Source organism: Ostrinia furnacalis, unplaced genomic scaffold (genome assembly GCF_004193835.3).
Source record: "Ostrinia furnacalis isolate ACB-3 unplaced genomic scaffold, ASM419383v2 OfSCF7613, whole genome shotgun sequence".
NCBI classification, from domain to species: domain Eukaryota; kingdom Metazoa; phylum Arthropoda; class Insecta; order Lepidoptera; family Crambidae; genus Ostrinia; species Ostrinia furnacalis.
In genome coordinates this window covers 581158-605415 of record NW_021137852.1, presented here as the reverse complement: position 1 = coordinate 605415, position 24258 = coordinate 581158, and the positions used below count along the sequence as shown (strand labels likewise).

Sequence of the window (24258 nt, the reverse complement as noted above, 5' to 3'; positions counted from 1 at the left end):
TAAGATTTGCAATTTCTGATAGCGGTTAATTGATGCCATCCGACTAGTTTGGTATGTGAACGTTCAGCAGTGTAATTGGAGCTGCGTCAACCAATGATATGGGGGCATAAACACCAATCAATGCATGCTATTATTACGTCAATTTCATTATAATGGTTAACACAAGATTTAATGGCACAGATTTTGATTTAGATTAGATTATGTCTACGAAACTTAATACATAATAAAATTATGACCGTAAGTAACTCAAATAAAACTTACTTTCTCAATGAATCTACAAAAAAGTAAGCAAGTAGATTTTGAGCCAAATATCAAATTTTGTTTGTTTCTCGAACTTTCATTTGTTTTCTTTCATTATTCAACGAATAGGAAAAACAAACTCAGAAGCTTCTTATTACAAAAAACATGTTTACATATCACATATCGTAAGACTGAGGCATTTAATATGTTGAGACCTCTAGCATGACCCGAACGCCGGCTACCCACAAAACAAAATGATAAATGAACGCCATCGGTAGTTGGTACTGATGGATTGATTGTAGACGGCTATGCGTGCGCGCAGCCATCGATTAGTTCGTGCTAGGGATGTCGAAATTCGGAAAAAATATATTGTTATAGAAACGGACAATAAAATATCACAACGTATGATCTGAGGCAATCCGTTGCACTTACCCTAGTTTGCACTATCTTAGTTTAACTATAGCAAATAACGTCAGAATTCTGTGAAACTCCATACAAAAGATCAGCTATAGTTACGGTTGAAGTTAACATAATCCAAGTCAGCCATTATTTTCATATTTTAGCCAAGGAGAATAACAGACAAAAAATATTGATTGTGTTTTGTTATAAATTCCCTCATAAAATGCAAAACAGTTTAATTTTCTTTACACAAATCTCACAAACTTGTCGTAGAGTTGTGTGGGCCGTAACAACTGCGATATCAAACTTATGAGCAGCGCGCGCGCGTGTAACGTGCGGAGCGCGAACGCGTACTGGCGATCGATGCGTCGCGGCTATGGGCGGGACGCCGATCGAAAATTCTAGAGCGCTGTAACCGTTAGCGGGGCGCGGCGCGCGGGGTGTAGCTCGCGCGGGATTCGAGCTATGCCCATATCGGGTAGCGTAGCGTGATGCCGGCGCGATAGGCACGTAGTAACCGGTTTGCTATATGCTCCCCCTCTAGACCAGGGAAACGCCCTCGTCCGTGGTCTAGCATTAACCATCATCCCCCCCTAAACCTTACGTGGTCTTCCGCGTTTCCTTTTAGGAATAACGGGCTTCGGAGGGACGGCTTCGCTACCTTGGTAACGGGTAAGATCTTGTGTATGATATCTCCCTATAACAATGTCAGGCTGGTCGGTACTGGAGATGTTGTAAGTAGTAGGGCTAACCTTCTCTGCTATGCGATAAGGTCCATCACGGCGCGGGAAGAACTTGGCCGTCAGGTCTTTGGAGCCTTTACTCAGGAGGTGAGATTTTAAAAGAACTAAGTCACCAACCTGGAATGCATCTGAGGGACGACGCGTAGAATCAGCGTACTGCTTAGCCTTATCCTGTTGGATCTCCACCCGTTCTCGCACAGCTGACAGTGACTTCAGGAATGTCCTGAGATAAGGGGTAATTTGTGGGACGAAATTGTCTTTGTTTGAGATAGCACGAAGGTCGTGTACGACCTCTGTGGGGGACCGCATTTCTCTGCCGAAAGTTAGAAAAGCTGGTGACGTACCTGTAGTGCGGCACTTTGCACTATTCAAGGCAAAGCGGATCACCGGTAGCTTTACTGGCCATGATGTGTGGTCCTCTTCCACGAGATGTGCTAACATTGCTTTCAGGTCACGGTTTTTGCGCTCGGCAGGATTCGCTTCTGGATGGTACAAAGGCACGAAGTTTTGTTTGATATCCAGGACTAACATGCACTCACGCATTACTGCGGACACGAACTGGACACCGTTGTCCGAAATAATCCTGCGAGGTAAACCGTACCGCATAAAATACTCCTCGATAAGAGTGTGTGCACAGGCTTCTGCTGTCGCTTCCTTGAGAGCGTACAGTTCCGTCCATCTGGTTGCTGTATCTTCCACAAGTAAAATCCACCGCTCCCCCTGGTCTCCTTCCGGTAACGGGCCGAATAGGTCAATGGCTAATACCTCGTTACGTTGGTTCATAACCGGTGTCTGAAGTAAACCCTGGGGTTTGGTGTTAGATGCCTTGTATCGTTGGCAGTGGATGCAGGCTTTCACGTAGTCCGTGATTTTCCTCCGCATCCCTGTGAAATAATAAAGTTGGGCAACCTTCTGGTACGTTCTGTCGATGCCTGGATGACCGGCTGTTGGGGAGTCGTGTAGCTCCTTTAGTATTTCTGCAACTTGGCCGGCTGGAATAACTAACTGAGGGGTTTCGCTATCAGAGTCCNATGTCCTGAGATAAGGGGTAATTTGTGGGACGAAATTGTCTTTGTTTGAGATAGCACGAAGGTCGTGTACGACCTCTGTGGGGGACCGCATTTCTCTGCCGAAAGTTAGAAAAGCTGGTGACGTACCTGTAGTGCGGCACTTTGCACTATTCAAGGCAAAGCGGATCACCGGTAGCTTTACTGGCCATGATGTGTGGTCCTCTTCCACGAGATGTGCTAACATTGCTTTCAGGTCACGGTTTTTGCGCTCGGCAGGATTCGCTTCTGGATGGTACAAAGGCACGAAGTTTTGTTTGATATCCAGGACTAACATGCACTCACGCATTACTGCGGACACGAACTGGACACCGTTGTCCGAAATAATCCTGCGAGGTAAACCGTACCGCATAAAATACTCCTCAATAAGAGTGTGTGCACAGGCTTCTGCTGTCGCTTCCTTGAGAGCGTACAGTTCCGTCCATCTGGTTGCTGTATCTTCCACAAGTAAAATCCACCGCTCCCCCTGGTCTCCTTCCGGTAACGGGCCGAATAGGTCAATGGCTAATACCTCGTTACGTTGGTTCATAACCGGTGTCTGAAGTAAACCTTGGGGTTTGGTGTTGGGTGCCTTGTATCGTTGGCAGTGGATGCAGGCTTTCACGTAGTCCGTGATTTTCCTCCGCATCCCTGTGAAATAATAAAGTTGGGCAACCTTCTGGTACGTTCTGTCGATGCCTGGATGACCGGCTGTTGGGGAGTCGTGTAGCTCCTTTAGTATTTCTGCAACTTGGCCGGCTGGAATAACTAACTGAGGGGTTTCGCTATCAGAGTCCGGATTGTATCGGAACAGAACCCCTTGGTCCATAAGGTAACCCCTCTCTGACCATCTTTTGGCATTGAGATCGTTGGTGTCCTCCAGGTCTTTGACAATTTTTCCCACTTCAGGGTCTGCGAGTTGTTCTTGGCGCAGTTGGCTTGGTGACTTCGTGGGCAGATCGCAGATGATCGAGCAAATACCGCAATCTTGGCTTGTCTCGGATGAACAAATAGGTCTGCTAAGCGTATCTGCCACGACGTTTGCCTTCCCTGGGGTATATTGGAACTGGATGTCGAAAGACTGGAGTTTAAGAGCCCAACGGACTAACCTTCCTGCTGGCGATTTCAGAGATAGCAGCCATCGCAGGGGTTGATGGTCGCTGCCAATGATGACTGGTTGGCCGTCCAGGTAAGGTCGAAAACGCTCCACAGCCCACACTACAGCGAGCGCCTCTCGCTCCGTGGTGGAGTAGTTGCGCTCAGCTGCGTTGAGAAGTCGGCTGGCGTATTCTATCGGCCTCTCCTGGTGACCTTCACCTTGTAGTAGCACTGCGCCGAGGGCATAATTGCTTGCATCGGTGCGCAGGATGAAGGGCTGGGTGAAATCAGCTTGCACCAGCACAGGAGCCGAGGTAAGTAGGCGCTTCAGCTCGTTGAAAGCTCGGGATTGGTCAGCACCCCAAGTCCATACTTGGTTTTTCCTGGTTAGGCGTGTTAATGGTTCGGCAACTTTAGAGAAGTTCGGTATGAATTTCCTGAACCATGAACAGGTCTGCAGAAAGGTTCTCAGGTGTTTAAGGTTACCTGGTTCCTTCATCTCGAGGACAGCACTCACCTTCTCTGGGTCGGTGGAAATACCCTGCTGGGTAACAACGTGGCCGAGGTATTTGACGCTTTCTCTAGCGAACGCACACTTCTCCCTGTTGACGTGGAGGTGGAACTCGGCCAGGCGTTTGAAAACTGCCTCGAGGTCTTGCAGATGTTTCTGGATTCCTCCATCAGAAATCACCAGTAGGTCATCTAAGTACGCAAGTATAGTTACGTTTTGTAAAGCTGAGCAGGAACGGAGACGATCTATGNCTCCAGGTCTTTGACAATCTTTTCGACTTCAGGGTCTGCGAGTTGTTCCTGGCGCAGTTGGCTTGGTGACTTCGTGGGCAGATCGCAGATGATCGAGCACATACCGCAATCTTGGCTTGTCTCGGATGAACACATAGGTCTGCTAAGCGTGTCTGCCACGACGTTCGCCTTCCCTGGGGTATATTGGAACTGGATGTCGAAAGACTGGAGTTTTAGAGCCCAACGGACTAACCTTCCTGCTGGCGATTTCAGGGATAGCAGCCATCGCAGGGGTTGATGGTCACTGCCAATGATGACTGGTTGGCCGTCCAGGTAAGGTCGAAAACGCTCCACAGCCCACACTACCGCGAGCGCTTCTCGCTCCGTGGTGGAGTAGTTGCGCTCAGCTGCGTTGAGAAGTCGGCTGGCGTATTCTATCGGCCTCTCCTGGTGACCTTCACCTTGTAATAGCACTGCGCCGAGGGCATAATTGCTTGCATCGGTGCGCAGGATGAAGGGCTGGGTGAAATCAGCTTGCACCAGCACAGGAGCCGAGGTAAGTAGGCGCTTCAGCTCGTTGAAAGATCGGNAACGAATAAACTGTCACTGTAGGTCACTTATACATATTTTACGTTGGGCGCCAGATATGAGCAGCGCGCGCGCGTGTAACGTGCGGAGCGCGAACGCGTACTGCCGATCGAAAATTCTAGAGCGCTGTAACCGTTAGCGGGGCGCGGCGCGCGGGGTGTAGCTCGCGCGGGATTCGAGCTATGCCCATATCGGGTAGCGTAGCGTGATGCCGGCGCGATAGGCACGTAGTAACCGGTTTGCTATAAACTTTATTAGCTGTGACATGACTCGATCACACCGACGACATGTTATTTTATAACGTGTTCAAAATCAGTTCTCTTTTTTACCAAATTGGGAAATCCCACTAAAAGTTTCAAATTCAAATCTATGTTGACTGACAGCCGTCGTTACACATTTAACTATCTGCTAAATTTCAACAAAATGATGATGTAAAATTTAATAACCCAACACAAAAGTTATTGGCATCCCTAACACATTTCGGGTAGCCCGGGGCTGGCTAACGGACGATTATCGTTAATGGGTTCTGTAGATTTTTGAGTGTCGGTATGTGATCCTCCGAAATATGTACCCCAATTTCCTATTCGGGTGAACGCACGGAATAATAACGAAAAGGTTACGTGTTAAACGCTAAAGATGTTTTTTTGGCAATAAATCATCTTATTTTGAACGAGTTTGAGGTTTTATAAATGCAGTGGTAGTTTGATGAACGATATTGTGTATCGTGAATCGTTATTTTGTATTGGTATGGCACTAAAGATAGGAAACATACCTATATCTTGAAAAATATTTTCTACAAAAGGTTTAATAAATTGTGGATGCAAGCCTAGGATGAAAAACAGACAAGTAGATTTTGGAAACTTTTGTGAATAAAAATGTTAATGTAATAATAATCTATATATATAAAAATGAAACCCGTTTTCCGTTGTCACGACATAACATGAAAACGGCTCGACCGATTTGGCTGATTTTTTTTGTAGTTTTCTAATACTCTGTACAAGGTTTTTACGGAAAAAATATAAAAAAAATCTCTACGCTAAGGCGGTACGAAGTTCGCCGGGTCAGCTAGTCTATATATATAAAAGAAAGTCGTGTTAGTTACTCCACTTATAACTCAAGAACGGCTGAACCGATTTAGCTGAAAATTGTCAGGGAGGTAGTTTAGAGCCAGGAGAAGGACATAGGATACTTTTTATCCCGTTCGAAATAAAAAAAAAGTCTGCTTATTTATTGCCATTAAGGCGGAACAAAGTTCGCCGGGTCAGCTAGTAATTTATACAGCATAGCAAGGCATAATGTTAAGGACTTCAATGACTGTGTTAATAATACCCGTATTCACAAACATTACTATGAGGTCTCGCAGTGCGCGTGGACGCACAGGGTGACACACGAACCAATCACAAAGCAAACATCGTTCGTGAATACGGGTGAAAGTCATTTAAGTTCAACTAAAACATTAATTAAGTAATATTCCTACCTTACTTCTGTCCGATCTCCTCCTTCTTTTCACTTCTAGCACCAATGTCATTAAAATAATACACTATCACTTCACAGTTTGTTGTGGTTTGAACTTGAATAAAGTAAACAAACCAATAAACTTAAAATACTTTTACACAATAAAAATTATAGCACGGCTGTGCGTCTCGAACGCATCGCAGCATCGAACTAAACGTTATGAAATTTGATACCCTACAAAATGATATTGATAGTAAAACAAACTACCCTCCGATAATTTAATAATAATGAAATCCGAACTACCCATCTTTACTGGTCATGCAGTCCCGTCCGTTTGTGGTCCCGTGTTCTAAAATTAAATCTTGATTTTAATGTCAACTCAAGCGCATGGGTTTAGTCGATTGGTTCTCTATTGATTACACAATAAGGTACAAATTGGCTTGCGCTCATTTTTGATTTTAAGCAATACTTGTAAATTGTTTTAGAATAGGTATTTTAGTATGTAGCATTTTAGGATTTTATTTTTGTTTTTCGATAACTATTATGATAACAAAGAGATTTTATTTTTGTTTTTCGATAACTATTATGATAACAAAACATTTATCTAACAGAATATCTATTTTTTTTAGAACATCACTGGAAACATGCGCCTGAGTTGATTCCTCGTGATCCGCGTTAGATATCCAATCCCTTTAATTGGCAAGTGGTTTACAACCACTATTGATGCTGTCATAAACCCCGATACACATCCAGACTGCTTTTTATTATGAATATGTAATACTTGGCGTTTAAGGGCATCCTTTGCTGCCGGACTTCTAAGGTGATAATATCTGTGTACAGGTATTTTCGCGTCACCATGTTGGTTGTATGAGGTATTACACCTTGTTACTGGTCAACAGTTGTCAGTATGGAAGATTCCTTAACAAGCTAAACACTGTATACTTAGAAATTGTTGTAATAGATTCTACCTCCTACTTGTGTACTTAGTTGTAAAATGTGTAATTCCACATATAAAGTAACTATGTGTAATTTCAATATATTATTAGATGTGTCAGAATGTGTTGAATACTTTAATAAGGTTTTTTGTATTAATTAGGCCGGAATAGGTACACCTAAAACAGATTTTTATAGATTACATGAATGTGTCATAAAATGCGTTATGTGTATGATTGTGAATGTATTAAATCGTTTACGAATAAGGTTCTATGTCGTAAGGGACGTCCACCCACAAGGTGGACAGATGACATCATAAAGGTAGCAGGGAAGCGCTGGACGCAGGCCGCAACCAATCAATCAACATGTAAAGCATTGGGGGAGGCCTATGTTAGCAATAGACGACCTATGGCTGATATGATGATGATGATAAGGTTCTATGTTCTTACTCTGATATTGTATGATCTGTACTCCAGTTCTCTGATATTGGATTCAATCAATCCAAACCTGAACTCAATGTTTGAGATTAAATTGAGCGTTAGGCGACCATTAGCTTTGTAATACAAGCAGTTTACCCAGAAGTTTATTAAGGTGAGCAGGCGAAGGCTTTTGTTCTCAGAAACACATCATAGATCCACTTCCTGCATGATTTCCTGGAAGAAGCTTTTGTCAATAAACATCGGAAGATTAAGGCCGGGTTGCACCATCTCACTTTATTTAACAAACGTCAAAAACCTGTCAAACTTCATACAAAAATTAAAATAGTAAGACACGGGTCTTAACGCGACGTTTATTAATGAGTTACATTATGTACTCACGGCTTGACGTTTCCTGCGATGCTGCAGCCGTGGTCACAAACAGACCGTCGTTAAGACCCGTGTCTTACTATTTTAATTGAAATGGAACGCGAAAGTTTAAAATTCCATACAAAAATCACCGGTTATCGTTATAGTTACGGTCAAAGTTTTGTGGTGTAACTCAGCCTAAGCTTCGGAAAACGTCGAATTTCAATCAGAATACCTATTTCAGTCAGCTTTTCCGCCATTAACAAGTTCTAAAACTCTTGGGATCGAAAGTCTATTTTTATCGTAGAGCCGAAGCTGAAGGACCGTTTTATCGAATTATTTTAGGTGAATGAATCAAATATAACCTTCATTCGAATCTCATAAATATTCAAACTGAGTAATCTTAACAAAGCTTGCGTTGTTAAGTCTTTTCTTCTTGGTTTAAGGTTCTACAAAATATTCAAAACAAAAACAATTTGATATCAGGAATATAAAAAATCTATAAAGAACGTCGAGAGACGTCTGACAATTGTAATGGTATTTTTTTTCAATCAATGGCGTTTCCGTAGCTCACTTTCTATTAAAACATTAAACTAATTCAACGTCCCAAGTCAAAAACGTAAGATTAATCTATAATATTCGATAACCGTTGTTTGTACAACAATGGCGCAATCCTGGTCGGCATCTTACACAAAAATACGTTGTTTTCAATCACCATTCATTACTCACTCTTCCCTTTGCCGCGCCGAACACTTTTGTTTTGTTTGACTTACGTACAGTGGCGAGCAAAAAATCTGGACGAGTTATTGACGTTATGGTTTAATGCGCTTTTTTACGTTGAAACGTATTGAAGTGCGTTTTAAGTAGACTTTGTACTGGCCAGTTGTGGTCAGTTGTTCCATATGCTATGCTATTTAAGTCTACTTTTTTATGCATTCAAAGCCACAGTGTGCTATTGATTCTGACAGTTGAAATTTTAAAATAAACAAATTTTGTATGTATTTAGACTAGGATGGCAATAACATTATAAATGCTCTTAGTAAGTAACGACCATTCGTATTTTGTACAATCTATTAGTTACACATTACGCTGACGCTAAAATTATTAACTGTGAAAGAAGATCTTATATCTTACTCACAAACGTATTGTTATTAATACCTATTTTCAAACAATTAATGCCAAATTTTTTTTATGCCGAACAAGGCAGGTATTTCACCTCAATTGCACCTGATGTTAAATAAGTAAGAGAGAGGCTGTCTAGGATAAACATAAATATCTGCCCTGTAATTGCTTGTTCACTCTTATCTTGAAAAAGCTCGGATTATAGTTTAAATATTAGTGCACCCAATTAACTTGCTCTTAAGTGTAAATCAAAACTCAAGCGGAGGCGCGTTACAATTGTCATAATTGAATTGGTTGAGTTCTTTGTGGTATATTCCGAGTGAAAGTTGATTGAATGATTACTGAAGCGATTTTTTGGCTTCTGAGATGTTCAGATTGCATGTGTTTTGATTAGAAGTACGTTTGTTTTGTTTGAAAAATGAATGAAATCGTTAGAAGTACTATTGTTCGCGCGGTGAAAGGGGACTGTGTAGTTCTCACTTCGTTTAGATCTCTTGATAATAATAATTGCATTTGCTTTCTGGAAATTTGTATTCGTGTTGGATGTAAATTTTGCTTAGGTTAATAAGACGCCATAACGTCTAACTTTGTTCATGTAGCAATTTACTTTCAAAAAAATAGTTACTGTAAGTTACTTATTGAAAAGTCCCTTTTTTATCCGAATTGGCACCCCAAGTGTGAAATAAAGACTGAAAACAATAGACTGATTACAAAGAAAATATTAAGTATTCATTTTGGCAGACTACTACATTAAAATGTGGCATTCAAAGGACTTTATCTTTGAATTTGAATGATAAAACCGCACACACATGTTGCACGTCGTGTAAAAATAAAATTGTATTCTTTATAAACGTTCACACATGACACTTTCACATGGAGGGTTTGATATTTTACCGCTTATTTATAAATGCATACATAATTATCTACAAATTAATTCATAATGACATTCATTTGTTCTGTAAACACCTGTCTTTATAACCTGCAATTGGCGATCCTCTATCTACTTATTTTTAATTATAAGAAGTAGTAGTAATGCTTTTACTTTAGTTATACGAACTATCACTAAGTATGAACATAGAGAGCCTTAAGTTATAGTAATCGTGAAGCGATTAGCTACGAAAAGATTCTGTAACAAATGTTACTTTGTTTAGACTTAGAAACAAACACTTGAGAGTGCGGTCGCATACTTTCTTCATGTTCTTCTTTACTTCTGTTATAATTGTCTTTTCCCCATTTCATTAAATGTCAGTCCTGGTTTTAATGGACATTGATCTGAGTTCGCTCTAAATATTTGGCATAATCTACTGCCAAATGGGCTAGAAGACGTAGTGTGGGCAGGCCTCCTACTAGGTGGACCGACGATCTGGTAAAGGTCGCGGGAAGAGCCTGAATGCGGGCAGCGCAGGACCGTTCATTGTGGATTGTCATTTAGCTGAAATGAACGAACGAAGGAACTGCCAAACGAAAGTTTCAATCTTAACCATGCAGCTATTCATTTCTAGGAACATAAAGTGATGATTACATTAATTTGTACGTGTGGCTATAAAAAACTTCTTTCTGTCATTAACCGCAATACAATCAAGTTCAAGTGTTCAAGAATAAAAACAAATTGTGTGAAAAGTTACGATGATTGCGTGTTATCAACGCTCATGACCGCGTTGATTCGTCATTAGCGGTAATGATGACTGGATGTGTTCTTGTTTTGTTAGGAGAAAGCGTTATGAATGATGTAGTTACAAGTACGATGCGATCACCTCGAAAATGTTAGTAAAAGTATACGTACAAAAAAAACTTTATAATCTTTATAATTTAAATTAAAAACTAACTTTTTTATGCATGTGATGTTTTACCTTTTTGGAGTTGCGCACTTAGTTCTAAAAATTTTATTTCTTAATCAATCAATCAATTTATTCATGAACCAAATAAATAAATGAAGTAAAAAATCTACCTCTTTATCAGTACCTACTACACACAACATTAACAATTAACAAATTTTCCACATTATTTACTTAGGTACATAATAATTTATTTTTTTTAATTGCAAATGGCAACGTTAAACATATAATGTTTTTTTTATTTTCTGAAGCACTACTTTAAATCCTCATTAAGCTTAGGGAAAATATGAAAAACGTTAAAATTCCGCCTAAAATTCGAAGCAGAAGCATTTTGGGCGGTAATTTTAAAGAGCAATATTAATTTCCGGGAAGGAAATGAGTTCATTAAACAGCTGTTATAATATTAAATACATTATGGCGGACTTTTGTTGGGTTATGGGGCAATTTTCGCAAAATAGCGATAGAGAAGTTATTAAAATTTTACTTTGTTTTCCATAAAAATATATTTCCATCTTTTATAAAATCTTGCTATCAAAAATAATTTATATTAGCAATCAAGTTTTTCCTTTGCTAATTAATAAATGATTACCCAATATTGGAAGCTGAACTTATTTTTTAAAATAATATAGAGCCTGAAAGCACAATTTGTTTTGGATGTGTTAGTAAAATTAGGTTTAGAGTTGCTTTCACATCAATAAATAGATTATTCATTTAATTTGGCGTTCAAGTGCTCCTCTTTATAATCAATTTCAAAAGAGGATTCGCATTTGAATATAATAAAATGTAGGTCAATTGATTGTTGCTGTCAACTACTCTAGTCAAAAAATAAGTATTAAAAATCACCTAATTTACTCCAAGTACACAGATTAACTACGCAATGTGTATTATAAATTGTGCTAATTAATAAGACACATTAACCGATATCTCTTACGGTCATTAATGCTAAAAGCATTGCAATTAAACTTGCTTTTTATTTTTCACTCGTTGCTGGAATCATTATATCTCTACTCGTTCCAGTCAATTAATAAATTAACTACTGTACGTTGATAAGTGAGCCTTAATTTTCTAGTTTTAATTTTAATACAGAAAGTATTAAAATGCATCTTTAACTTTTCTTGTTACTTTCGCATTTTTCGTGAAGACGGGCAAATTCGCCTCAGGTATCGCGTACTAATATTAAATACATACATTTAAATATACGCTACATACTAAAATAACGTATAACTACTTTTACATTTTAATTGTAACTGAAATTGAAATAACTTTGGAATTATACGTGTTTTTGCTCATCAATGTAATAAAAGGACAGAGCTTTTCAACCGACTTCAAAAAAAGGAGGAGGTTCTCAATTCGACCCGTATGTTTTTTTTTTTTTTTTTAAGTATCAATCATGGTATACCTACATAAATATTAATAATTCGTCCTAATAAATAAGTAGGTAATTAGTAATTATTATTCTGCTTTTTAGTGTAGGTTTTTTGGAGTCGGTTTTATTTTTGCAATTCCACTTGTTACGAAAACTACATTTAAATCTTGAAAAAAATAAAGACGAAAGCCATAGATGTGGAATAGTGCTTACATCTGATTATGTTCTTTCATAAACATAACCCCTCCTTCTGGCGCAGTCGGGTAAAAATAACTCTATTTTTTTAGACACATAGGCACTGCAAAAAATTGCAATGCTATCATTATTTCCAACAATATCTGACAATGTTGACTAATCCGTCCTCATTTGCGTCTCTCTCAGACTGTGGTTAAGGAGCCTTTCACTTGAACGGATTAATGACAAACACCCGTTCCGGATCCGTTGCATTAAAACGTTTGACATTTGAGCTTCTGTCTCATATCGAGCAATTAAAGTGAGCGAGACGTACAGAACAGATGAATAAGCCAGCCCACTTGGATAGAGTCATAATTGTAAATGTACAGTTGTGTCTATTAACGTGAGTTAACGAGGGTATTAACGTTTGATAAGGAGAGATAGTAGGTTCATAATATTAATACAGGGTGTCCCATGAAAGGTGTACCAGTGGCTGTCTGGTATTACATGACACTAATACCTATCGAATTAACCCCTATGTAGTATACAGTAGTATCGATAGTTAGTGTCCTCTAACACCAGACGGCTGCTGGCACACCCTTCATGGGACACCCTGTATACATATAAGAAATTGTAGTTACTTGTGTGTATTGCATCATAATCTCACTTGAATTTGTAAACAGACAATAGAACATTAAACAAATGAAATGGTCTCTACATTAGGCCATAAATTATACGCAGTGATGTTTTACTATGTTTTTACACTCTCCTCGAATACTATATTTTTCTCCTCGTATTACATAGCAAACATATTAAAACTTAATGTTTTTAGTAACACTAAAATAAATATTTCAACTCCCATAAACTCAATAACTCGTAACAGTTTTAGTTTCGCTTAAGAAAACGCTTTGTTTCGTCGTTTTTTACTTAACTACTTTACTTTGCTTCGATAACCGATCGCAAAATTGCATCTGTCACAAATATTCGATACTTTGTCCATCAATCCCTAATTTTTAAGTGACCCCTGTAGTAACGGATTACTAATGTTTGGCCAAAAAACGTTTCCCAAATTATCACATCGCAAACAACGTTTCGCAAATTTTCATTTGGCAAATTCTCATTTGGCAAAACAACTTATTGCAAACTTTTAATTCGCAAATGTCGTTTTTGGCATATTATTGCTTAGCAAATTATTGTTTGGCAAAGTATGTTTTGCCAAATGTTTCATTAGGCAAAAATATTTCACGATAAACTATTTACAAAACAATTTGATTGGTGCATAGAATGGAATACAAATTAGCTTGTGGTTATTATTTTGTTTAGTGGGTAGTTAATATATTTTTTTTTCTAAATTTTTCATATTTCATTCTTTTTATCGAAATTTCCAAATGATTCATTAACAATAGAGATGATTCTAGCGCTCGGCGGCCGCTGCCGCGGCACGCTTCGCTCGCCTTCGCGCATTAAGGGTCACTGTTCTAACCTAACCTAACCTACTATTTTCTACAATACCTACTTTTTGCAACCATACTATTTTCTGCAATCTCTATGTTTTACATAAAATTATTGTGAAAACCATGACCATGTGCCTTATGCTTTGATTTGTGGGTAACGGTGGGTACTCGTAAGTATGTGAAGTGTCAATTTGACCAAGCAAATTATTTGGGATATAATATTTGGCAAAATAAAACATTTGCTATATAAACATTTGCCAAGTAAAATTTGGCCAAATGTTAATTTGACCAAATGAATTAGTTGCGAAAAGTACAGTTGCTAAAAGTTTATTTGGTAAATGAAACTTTGGCGATAAGTTGTTTGCGAAGTGAAATTTGGCGAAAAGTAATTTGGCCAAACGGAAGGATACCTGTAGTAACACATAACAGGAATGTTGTTTTCATAGGAGTCCCTTAAAAATTAGGGATTGGTGGTGAAAACGGAAATAAGACACTTTTCTATTGAAATATTTCCGATTCTGATACCAACTGAATAGAAAAGTGTCATATCACCAAAAGCGTCACTTTATCAATGTATTGGCTGACCATCCGCCACTGCGGCAACGGTAAGCAGATGGCTGTCACCTTTATCAAATACATTAAACTGGCCGCTCGACCCGGCCGTTTATTTCCTTTTTTCCGAGCATAAAACCTTCTCGGACCGAAGATAACGAGTAATGTATCGGTGCCCCGTCGAATAATTAAACTTAGCTTTTTATATTGGGTTTGAATTAAAGTGCTGTGGGACAACACTAATTAAGCTCCTCGGTTTTTTACCGACGACAAGTTTTAATGTGGTTGGTAATGAAGTATTTGACTTGATATTTGCGTGTGATTCTTTGTTACGAATTTGCGATGCCTATTGCCTAAAGTATAAAACCTTAATTTTATGAAAACTACACCCTTAATTTAAAAGAAGCTGGTATCATTATTGTAATTTAGTAAATTAATTACATTGAGTATGTTTCATCAAGAACCCGGTGAGCTTAATTAAAAGCTATAAAAATGTACATAACGAAATTGACTTTAATGACTTTAATCAACATCTAAGTAGCAACATTAACAATTTACTACCTGAGCTGAATTTATTGTGTTTCGATAAGTTATAAACGCGATTCAATTCGCCCCAGCAAGAAACATATCTTGCAAACATATCAAGATTTCAAAAGAAGTTCGGTGCAGGTTTCACTGTCGCGGCAAAAAATGTATGAGCCGACTCTATTCATCTCATGTACATCTAGCCGCTTCCTTTTTCGTCGATAAAGCTGCGTACACATGAGACTTGGTTTGTTAATCCAAATCATTATTAACAATTTAATTTAATGTGTAATTTTTTAGAAGTCGCACCGATTTATTTTATCAATGGGTAATAGTTTGATTTCCTGTTAAGTATGTGAGAAATTGAAATAATATGTAAGATAATATTGCTACAAAAATGCATATAATGTGGGTAGTAAATAATGTCATGTGGACTATGACAATGACTCTTTTTTATATATCGAAGAATAACGGTGTATAATTTTTTATCACATTCGATATTGGGTGGGTTGTAACCTCCTGTCAAGTTGACATCTTCTACTGACATAATAATGTGACAATTGGTGACACGTGACTAGGACAGCGCTGAATATAATGAGAGGACACACCCACATCAGTTACTTTTTTATCAATAACTTTGCAGGTGTAAAAAGTACTACGTATCTACTTTGAGATGATATGGTTAGTCATCGTCCTATTTCTTATTTTACGGCCACAAAATGCTTAATGCACAGTAAAATTATCTTTGCAAGACTTGAAGGGATTACCGAAGGACCGAATATAAGACGCTACAATTCCTTCAAAGGGATCGTCAAAGTAACTTAGCGATTAAAACCACAGACTACAAAAACGCAGAATGAAAGAACGATTAAAGATTTAAGATTTAATCAAGTAATGATTTAAGCCGTGTGACCTCACCCTTACAACACATCGCTGCAACTTTTATAAATTATGAATCGCCAAGGATTCTTGGAAGGACAGAAGGACACTAACAAAGATCAAATCTAATTTACGGCGGCAATTTGTTTTGTTTGTAGTTACGCAGAAATTACTGCTATTATTGGACGCGTTCTTGCGCTGTGCGGGATATGTGGGATGTGTGGATTAAATTCCCACTAAGTAAACAATTTTCTTATTCAGCTTTTTTCTGCGAGTTTTCGTTATGTGTGCTCGCTAGCGAGTACGTCAAAAAATCAATGAAGATTTTATTTCTTGAAAGTAGCTGCTAGGGGCGCTGCACAATATGTCATACATTTAATGTCATTTATTTTACGCAGTCGCTAGCGAGCACACCTAACGTAAACTCATGGTAAGCACACGGATAATTTCGCACAATCAGCGTCACAGCGAAAAATATGCCATAGCTATTTTGTTCATTTGTAAAGATTTACTTTAATTGTAAAAATATTGAGGTTGTACAAATAAATGGAGTTATGGAATACAATTACGTATGCTAGAGATACCCCGCACTTTTATTACGCAAAAGCTCGTTGGAACCTACAAATAGTTTGGTTATAATAATGTTACCTTGAATCGTTTAACTGTCAGTCCAATTGAGACATATCAGGCGCATAAGGTGGTTTATAAGTCCAATACTGGGAAATCAGTCGTTGCGACCCACGCGATAGAAAGCCAATCTAAACTTTAATTTAGATCAGATGTATAGTTTTACGTAATAAAGTCCCTTGACTGACGTGCAGTGTGTTTGTTCACAGTTCGCGACGCCGCGACCCAGCGGGGAGTCGTCGTGTCTTCAGGGCCCAGACTGTTTTATGGTAAGTGCTTGCACTGCTTTGGATTTATTCAGGGTTGCTGCTTTCGAACGATCGTAACACTATCAGGGTGTCTGCCAAGCTAGTGGAGAATAGATATGAAAACCAACTACTAACTTCAAACTACAAACTCACGTACCCTGTGGATGAAATGCAAAAGAAAATGATAACAAGACAAAGAGACTTAAAGCAAAAGGTTGATCTTGTCATCAAATCATTTTGATGATATTTCCACCATCGAACCCTTCAAATGTTATCAGAAATCATTACTAATTCGAATTTTTTAGAAAATTACTAATATTCTTCTAATAAGGGAAGTGTTTGATCATTAATTCGTTTTCGCCTACTTACATACATACTTATACTTCCAACCAATTTGCTATTTGAATAAATAATGACTGTATATGACAACCCTATTCCAAACACGTGGGCAACGAGCATTATCTGTGTTCTACTGAGACCAATTTGTGGCGGAACATGTAGCGATCTGGTGCTAAAGTGTTCCGTCGATAACAGTTTCATAAAATGCGGACAAACCAGTCATGGACTTAATCCGTTGCTAAGTATGATAAGTTTTAACATTGTATCATGTAAAGTCCCTATAATACACTAGCATATAAAGATGACTATCTGTTCTTACTCTTTTTATCTTATTTGAACTTTTTTACGCTAAGTGTAAAGAGAAAAGACTTAATTCATTGTTTGTATTGAATAGGCTTTGAAACTACTGTACCGAATTGAAAAAATCTTTCGCCATTAGAATTCCACATTAGTTTTGATGAACATAGGCGGTAAAAAATTCGCCGGGTCAGCTAGCATTAGTAACTTTACACTGTATGGACGATAGCTTATCAAGATAACATTTTCACTTGATAAGTTCTGAAATAAAAACTTACTGACTGCATGATTACAGGCGACCACTGAAAACCAGTTTCGTGGTGCTACGCACTGCGGCATTATGCTGAGTGGAAGCCTATTTTGCATCATTTTCAAATTCTGTAATCATGTTTAAGTTCTGTAATTTGCTGTTTTTAGTGTGCCAGTGCCAATTAAATGTATTTTCTTTCTTTCTTCTTACATTCAGTAGTGATCCAAGTCTTAATCATTCACACACTAGACTTTTTGTGATAGATCCAATTTCAAATCAATGTTATCATCAGTATAATCCGTTTAGGTACCAGATTACATGCTCCCCACGACCTTGACTAGTTTTGAAGCTCTATCCCATCTAGACCTAAATTATTTAGTTCGTCTGCCCACCGCCTTGCGTAATCAGAATGTTCCCATAACATTTTACGCCTCCTCCTCAACTTTTGCAGTAATCCCGCGATGAGCACTTAAGGCTCGCTATGTTCGAAGCATTAAATGTTAAATTGTATTCAGATTTAGTGTTTGGTTAATGGAAGTAATTCCGAAGGCCTTCCTTTATGCGGCATAAACAACGGAGTCGTAAAAACTTTCATTTTTACTAACAAATACGTCATAAAACAGACCCGCTACCGCAATTTAATAATAGTGCTGTTGAAATCGCTTGTCGATAAAATCAGGGTAATTTTCACTACTCATTCCCAAGCAAATCACTTGCAGCCACAGTAATGTTGTTAACATTAATACTATTTACCTACCTATCTAAGGCTTAATTTCGAACTCCTCCTATGTTCTTCTGATTAATTTCGTAGCAGGTCCAATGACAGTTTAACTTTCCCCCGGGACAAACTTGACCTTCATTGGTTGGGTTTTTGTGGCCGTCAAGCTGTAGATCCTGGCTACACAGGAGTTGCAGTGGTGGGAACGAGAGGTGGGAATAGTCCCGTTATCTATCTAAGGCTAGGGTTGCACCATCTTACTTTACCTTTAACAAACGTCAAAAATCTGCCAAACTCCATACAAAAAGCACCGGTTAGCGTTATACATAGTTACGGGTAAAATAAGGTGGTGCAATTCAGCCTAAGTATCTCTTTGATGATTTAGCAGGTACCTAGAGCATCTGAATTTCAAGAAACTAAAAAACCATTTTTTCAACAGCCCTTTGTAGTTGTTAAATTGATTATTTTTCCAATTACCTACCTAATAGAATCATCAGTGCTATCGACAAGTTTGAATATTACTAAGGGAACATTACGACTAACTAAAGGTTTGATTCTAAAAATAATTTTCACTTTGCTGGAGGAAATTGCTCGAATCAAGAAAATACGTCTTCAAAGGCGCCACCATCTACGAGTAGTCGATTGTCAATACAAGTAATTAATTACTCAAGTCAACTAAACCATGCAAAAGGTAGAACAGCCAGTCCGTTCACAAACATGTTTTTTATCAGAATGTTACCTATTTCATTTTCACAACTAAATTATTTTATTTAAAGCACAGTTAAGTGTTCTTAGATAAATTACGAATCTAACAAACCTTGAAGTTGTTCACAATTCGTTTCGTAGTTACAACTGTATTAGTGTATCGGGTACACAAAAAATACCTTTTTTGCTTGGTTATGGTTATACATTTATTTATTTATTGAAGGCACATACCCAGCATTTGGTTTTATCAGAATAAGCTTTAAGCTACTGTGATAGATGTCAGTTTGTGCGTAAAACTTACTTGTACTTACTTTTGGCGCCACGTTTTGTCCGTAGTGAGCTGTCTGTTCTCCCCAACCTATGGCGGCAGTTATAATTATGAAAGCTTGCCGAGGCGAGCGTCAAGTTAACGTCAACCCAACTAATGAGCGCTCCCAATGACAAATGCTGTGTTCGACTCGAATTTTGGCTAGATCTGGCCCATAACTCACCCATAATTGGTACACCGTTGAATTGATAAATACGTTTTTCTCCGGCGACGTTCGCGCGGACAAGTTGTTATGACGGTGCTTATATTTTTTGACTGGATGAAAAATATTTAATTCTATCGAGGCTTCCGGCGACTGGGACCGCAATTAACTAGGACCGCGGTCCCAGTCGCCGGATCCATAAAAAAATAATATTTTTCTTCCGGCGACTGGGACCACTCATAGATAACTTAAAAGAAAATATTATTCAATCCAAAATCGGTACAGTACTAAAATTCATGGGTGGTCCCAGTCGCCGGAAGAAAATTATTTAATTTTTACGCACCCGGCGACTGGGACCGCGGTCCCAGTTAATTGCGGTCCCAGTTGACGGAATCCTCATTCTATCATCGTTACTAACTCATTCATCTGTTTGTAGGTACTTACTACTTTTGTAACTAACCATAATAGTAGAGTTTATTTCATTAAATTTATCAATTTACAAGATTTAAATAAATAAAATAATTTATAAGATTTAAATAAAAAGTGGGCAGGCCTCCTACTAGGTGGACCGACGATCTGGTAAAGTCATTTGGCTGAAACGAACGAACGAAATAAATAAATTTTATAAAACCAAATAGAGAAAAGGTGGATTTCTCGCACAAACCTTACCTAGAGATTCCTTCGTTTCTATCACTTCTTTAAATATTCGTTTTTGCAATCAAAGTTAGCTCAATTGCATTTTATTCTGGGTCTATGATCCGTAAATACTTAACTTTCAACGGTTTAGATAGAGTCAAACTCTAATTTCACATTTACAATGCGTTAAAAGTGTCCTTTCCAGTCTCCGCCACATTTCCAAGCACGCCTCGACCCGGCAGCGATGACAAATGATCATAACCACGCTCATTCGACAGTTGACTAATTTGACAAAAACTTTTATTTTAACCGCCCGCTCTTTGAGATGCAGCGTCAAACTGACGTATAGCTGACGCTCCGCTTGCTCCTAATGACGTACGCTGCGATAAATCAAAGTTCAAGTTGTGACGATCAGCTACGGACTAATATGTGCTTTGCTGGAAGCTTTATTTTATTTTCATTCGATGTATTGAGGTCACTAGGATGCATTCCTTTGTGTCTTTTAGTAAAGTTTTTAAATTATAGCTAGGTTCTGATACTTACTCGTTGATAATTACAGTAAACGCATTGAAGTATTTAGCACTAATCTGTTTTTAGTTTACAACTGGCTTAAAGATGAAAATTCATTAATTCATAAATAACTTTAGTCTGCTCAAAAGAGAAATATTATAATGAAAGCAATTCTCTAAAGAGCCCCACAAAATGATTTCATCTACATAAACCTTGCGAATGTTGCCAGATTAAACTCAGTTGTGATGTCACTAACCTAATTTGTATTGTTACAGTGTTGGGAGAATTGCGAGCTGCTTCAGTCGAACTATCAAGTTTGGGGCGCTGTGTGTGACGAGAAAGATATTTGTGTAAGTAGAAAAGATAAAACATGTATAATTTATACAGTGTTTTGAGTAATTATTCCTTTAAATTGCTACATTACCTGAGATATTGTAAATTAACTACTTACCATTAGAATACTAATGACCATGCCGTCGCAGTACCTGAAAACAAAAACAAAACATTACAGTTTAGTCCCAAACTGCCGGCTGCCAAAAGTTTAAGTCACCTATTCGTTAACGTTAATCCTTTGTCGTCCTAATTCCCCTCACTTAGCTAATTAAATCCTTCTTTGCAGTTCCCCGGTTGCAAAGTCGCGTGCGAATTCCACTCGGAGGCAGCACGTGCGTCGCAAACGCAGCCCGTCATCCACACGAAGGGCGAGGGGGTGATGAGGGTGAGCGGGGCCCTCGCAAGATGGCCGCCGCCTGCCCCGCGTGCCGCCTCCCGCCCCGCGCCCCTCGTCTACGTCGTCATGCGACGAGCAGCCGAAGGGCCTTGGCGACAAATCATCCAAACGCAACTGCTCGCTACACGAGTCCCTTCCAACAACGAAGGAGCACTCCTCAGAGTCTTAGTGGTAGACCCACAGGGACTAGTCACCATCTACAGCCCAGACGAAACCTGGGTCGCTCACGACACCAACACCTCTAACCATGACGAACACAAATGGACTTTGAAAGAGATCTCACTCATCCATCAAAAGGTTCTCGTCATCGGCGAAATCGCATGGGAACCGAGAATAGCTAGAGGAGTTTATTTAGTGACATGGGAAGTCGACGGTGGTGGACTCAAGGGTAATCTATTCACTGACTCTACAAGAGTGACTCTCTCGTTGTGGCCTGATACCATCTACCATATACAAGTGGAGCTCGTGTCTCGCACTCCAGGTGTTGACAATGAGAGGTCTGAGACCATGACCATTGACACGAGTCGAGCTCAACGCGTCTCGACTGAGAGCGTACAAGATGTCCAAGTCAGCGAGGGGGACCGACTCATGTCCGTCCTCGTCAGCTCTATGCGAGGAGAAAGGATGCCAGAGCGAGCACCTGACTCTGAATTAGTTTTAGGTTTCCTATCAGCCATGATTGCTTTTGGCTTGGCGGTGCTAGCTGCTATTGTGTGGAGGCGGAGACGACGAGGCACCTTCCCAGGGACCAATGTGTATGTGGGATCATCATCAGTGCTCAAGAGGAAGCTGGTGGAGGATTTCGTGCCAACAGCACACTGCGTCCAGCCAGTCCTGGCCCCTGAAGCGCCTTCCAACGAGACGGCGACGCGTGATGTGGTTGTGTGACGTCATAGTTTCGACATGCTGTCCATAGAACACCGCACTTTCAGTTCCTAAACAAAATTTTGGACGAAATTATATCGCGTTAACAAAACTGTAGTGGAGTTTGCGTTACACAAATAGGTCGGACGTGTGAGAGTGAACACAGGATCGTAATATACGAGCTCTGAAATTAACTTTTGTGTTTAGTGTTATTCAGTTGTAATAAACTTTGAACTCACTGTGAAATATGCCGCTGTAATAAAACACCTATTGTGAATTTTTTGTATGTAGTTTTAGGGAAAATGTAAATTGAGAAAAATATTCTAATGTATTTATGAAAACACAGTAAGGTTAACACCAGAAAATATAGTAATGTACATATGTTAAGAGCAGATAGTGAAAACATAATTTTCTAATTATAAAAATTGGTTTATATACTGCTTGTACATAATGGATATAATAATATGTGTAACGTCGAATTGTGTGTGGATTCTCTTTGTGTTTTTGTTAGAAAATCTCTGTACGGAATCATGTTTTATAGACTTATCGTTATAAATATTTACTAGAACTATTTTTACAACTAGTCCTTATTACTGTTTAGTTAATATAGTTGTTAGATATATTTTACTATTAATAGGTTTTGTCGAAGAAATTACTCACTCTAGTGAACTCTACGATGTCTTCTTCAGCAATAAATATAATGTATCTATTTGTAAATATTTGAAGCGTTTATTGTAAAAATACAGAGGAAGTATATTTTTCTTGGACGTCAATACAAATATCTCTGATTCTCGAGTTAAAGTGATAATATTTTGAAGTGTGTAAAACGTGATGATTATAAAAAGCCAGAATCGATAGATTCCAGTTTCTTAGTATATTCATTGTAATTACATGTTATGAATCGAGTTGTAGTCATATTTGTTTAAAAATCGATGTTAGGCCTTAAAACCAGCGTACTTAACTAAATATCGTAAGTATTTTCCGTAGAGAAAAGAGTGAGAAGGCCAAAACGATTTTGCGCTCGGACAAAAGATAATTTAGTTTTTGTTTTTGAACCAAAATCTGCGTAGCGTAAGTTAGGTGTTAAAATTATTTATTTTCGTGATTTATTTTGTACCTTCACTCGAATTTGTAAATAATATTACTTGCTATAAATGGCGCTGAACTTTAACGAATATAAATAAATATGTCTGCCAAATTAACTTGAATTTTCATTTTGGGATTCCTTTGACATTTAACAAAAGTTATTTTACAGTTATCTTGTAACAATAGATAAAGAGAAATGTTTTTATTCCATTAGATGAAAATAGACGTGCCTCAGAGGACCTCCTGTGGGTTGCACGCTCGAACTGCGTAGTATTAATTCCTTTTAGATCTTTTAAACAAATATTAACCCGACGTTTTAGCATTAACTCAAAAAGGACACTCGCCAGCCGTCATTGGGATTAAACTGAGCCATTGTCTGGGGATTAACGTCAACGAATTTGTTGTCAACAAATGCCTGATCAAACAAAAAGATTTAAGCGTCAGAAAACGTGGAGACCCCGCTTCGATTTTTGTCGTCGGGGCTCAAAATAATGGACATAGAAAAAGTAGATATGGTACAGTCATTCAAATATTCGATGACTCAGTACAAAGGTCCTATGTTCGGAGTATAGGAACTAGTAGGAAACAGGTAAAACTTATAAGCAAAACATTATGAGACATTAAGAAAATCCAGTTGTGCCAAGGTAATAAAATTTAAGACAATATCGAATTAGGATTACCTAAAAGTTATAACACAAATCATATAATACGTAAGGTAAAATTCAGCTACTCATTGGAAAAAAGCTATTAAATGATTATTAACATAACGGCTTTCAAAATTGAGAACAAGTCTAGATAAAACTATGAAGTATTAACAAACTTACTTAAGCTGTCCAAACCATA

The 24258-nt window shown here is 38.5% G+C and overlaps 1 protein-coding gene across 1 annotated transcript in view; it reads left to right on the top strand.

Annotated features, from left to right (window-relative positions):
* The window catches only part of LOC114365682 (uncharacterized), a 64869-nt gene extending 41338 nt beyond the window's left edge, over positions 1-23531 (top strand). Inside the window, exons 2-4 of the mRNA XM_028322305.1 lie at positions 16772-16831; positions 21011-21085; positions 21355-23531. Coding sequence (XP_028178106.1) covers positions 16772-16831; positions 21011-21085; positions 21355-22353 — 1134 coding nt within the window. The 3' untranslated portion in view covers positions 22354-23531. The remainder of the gene's footprint in view (positions 1-16771; positions 16832-21010; positions 21086-21354) is intronic.
* The last annotated feature ends 727 nt before the right edge of the window (positions 23532-24258 follow it).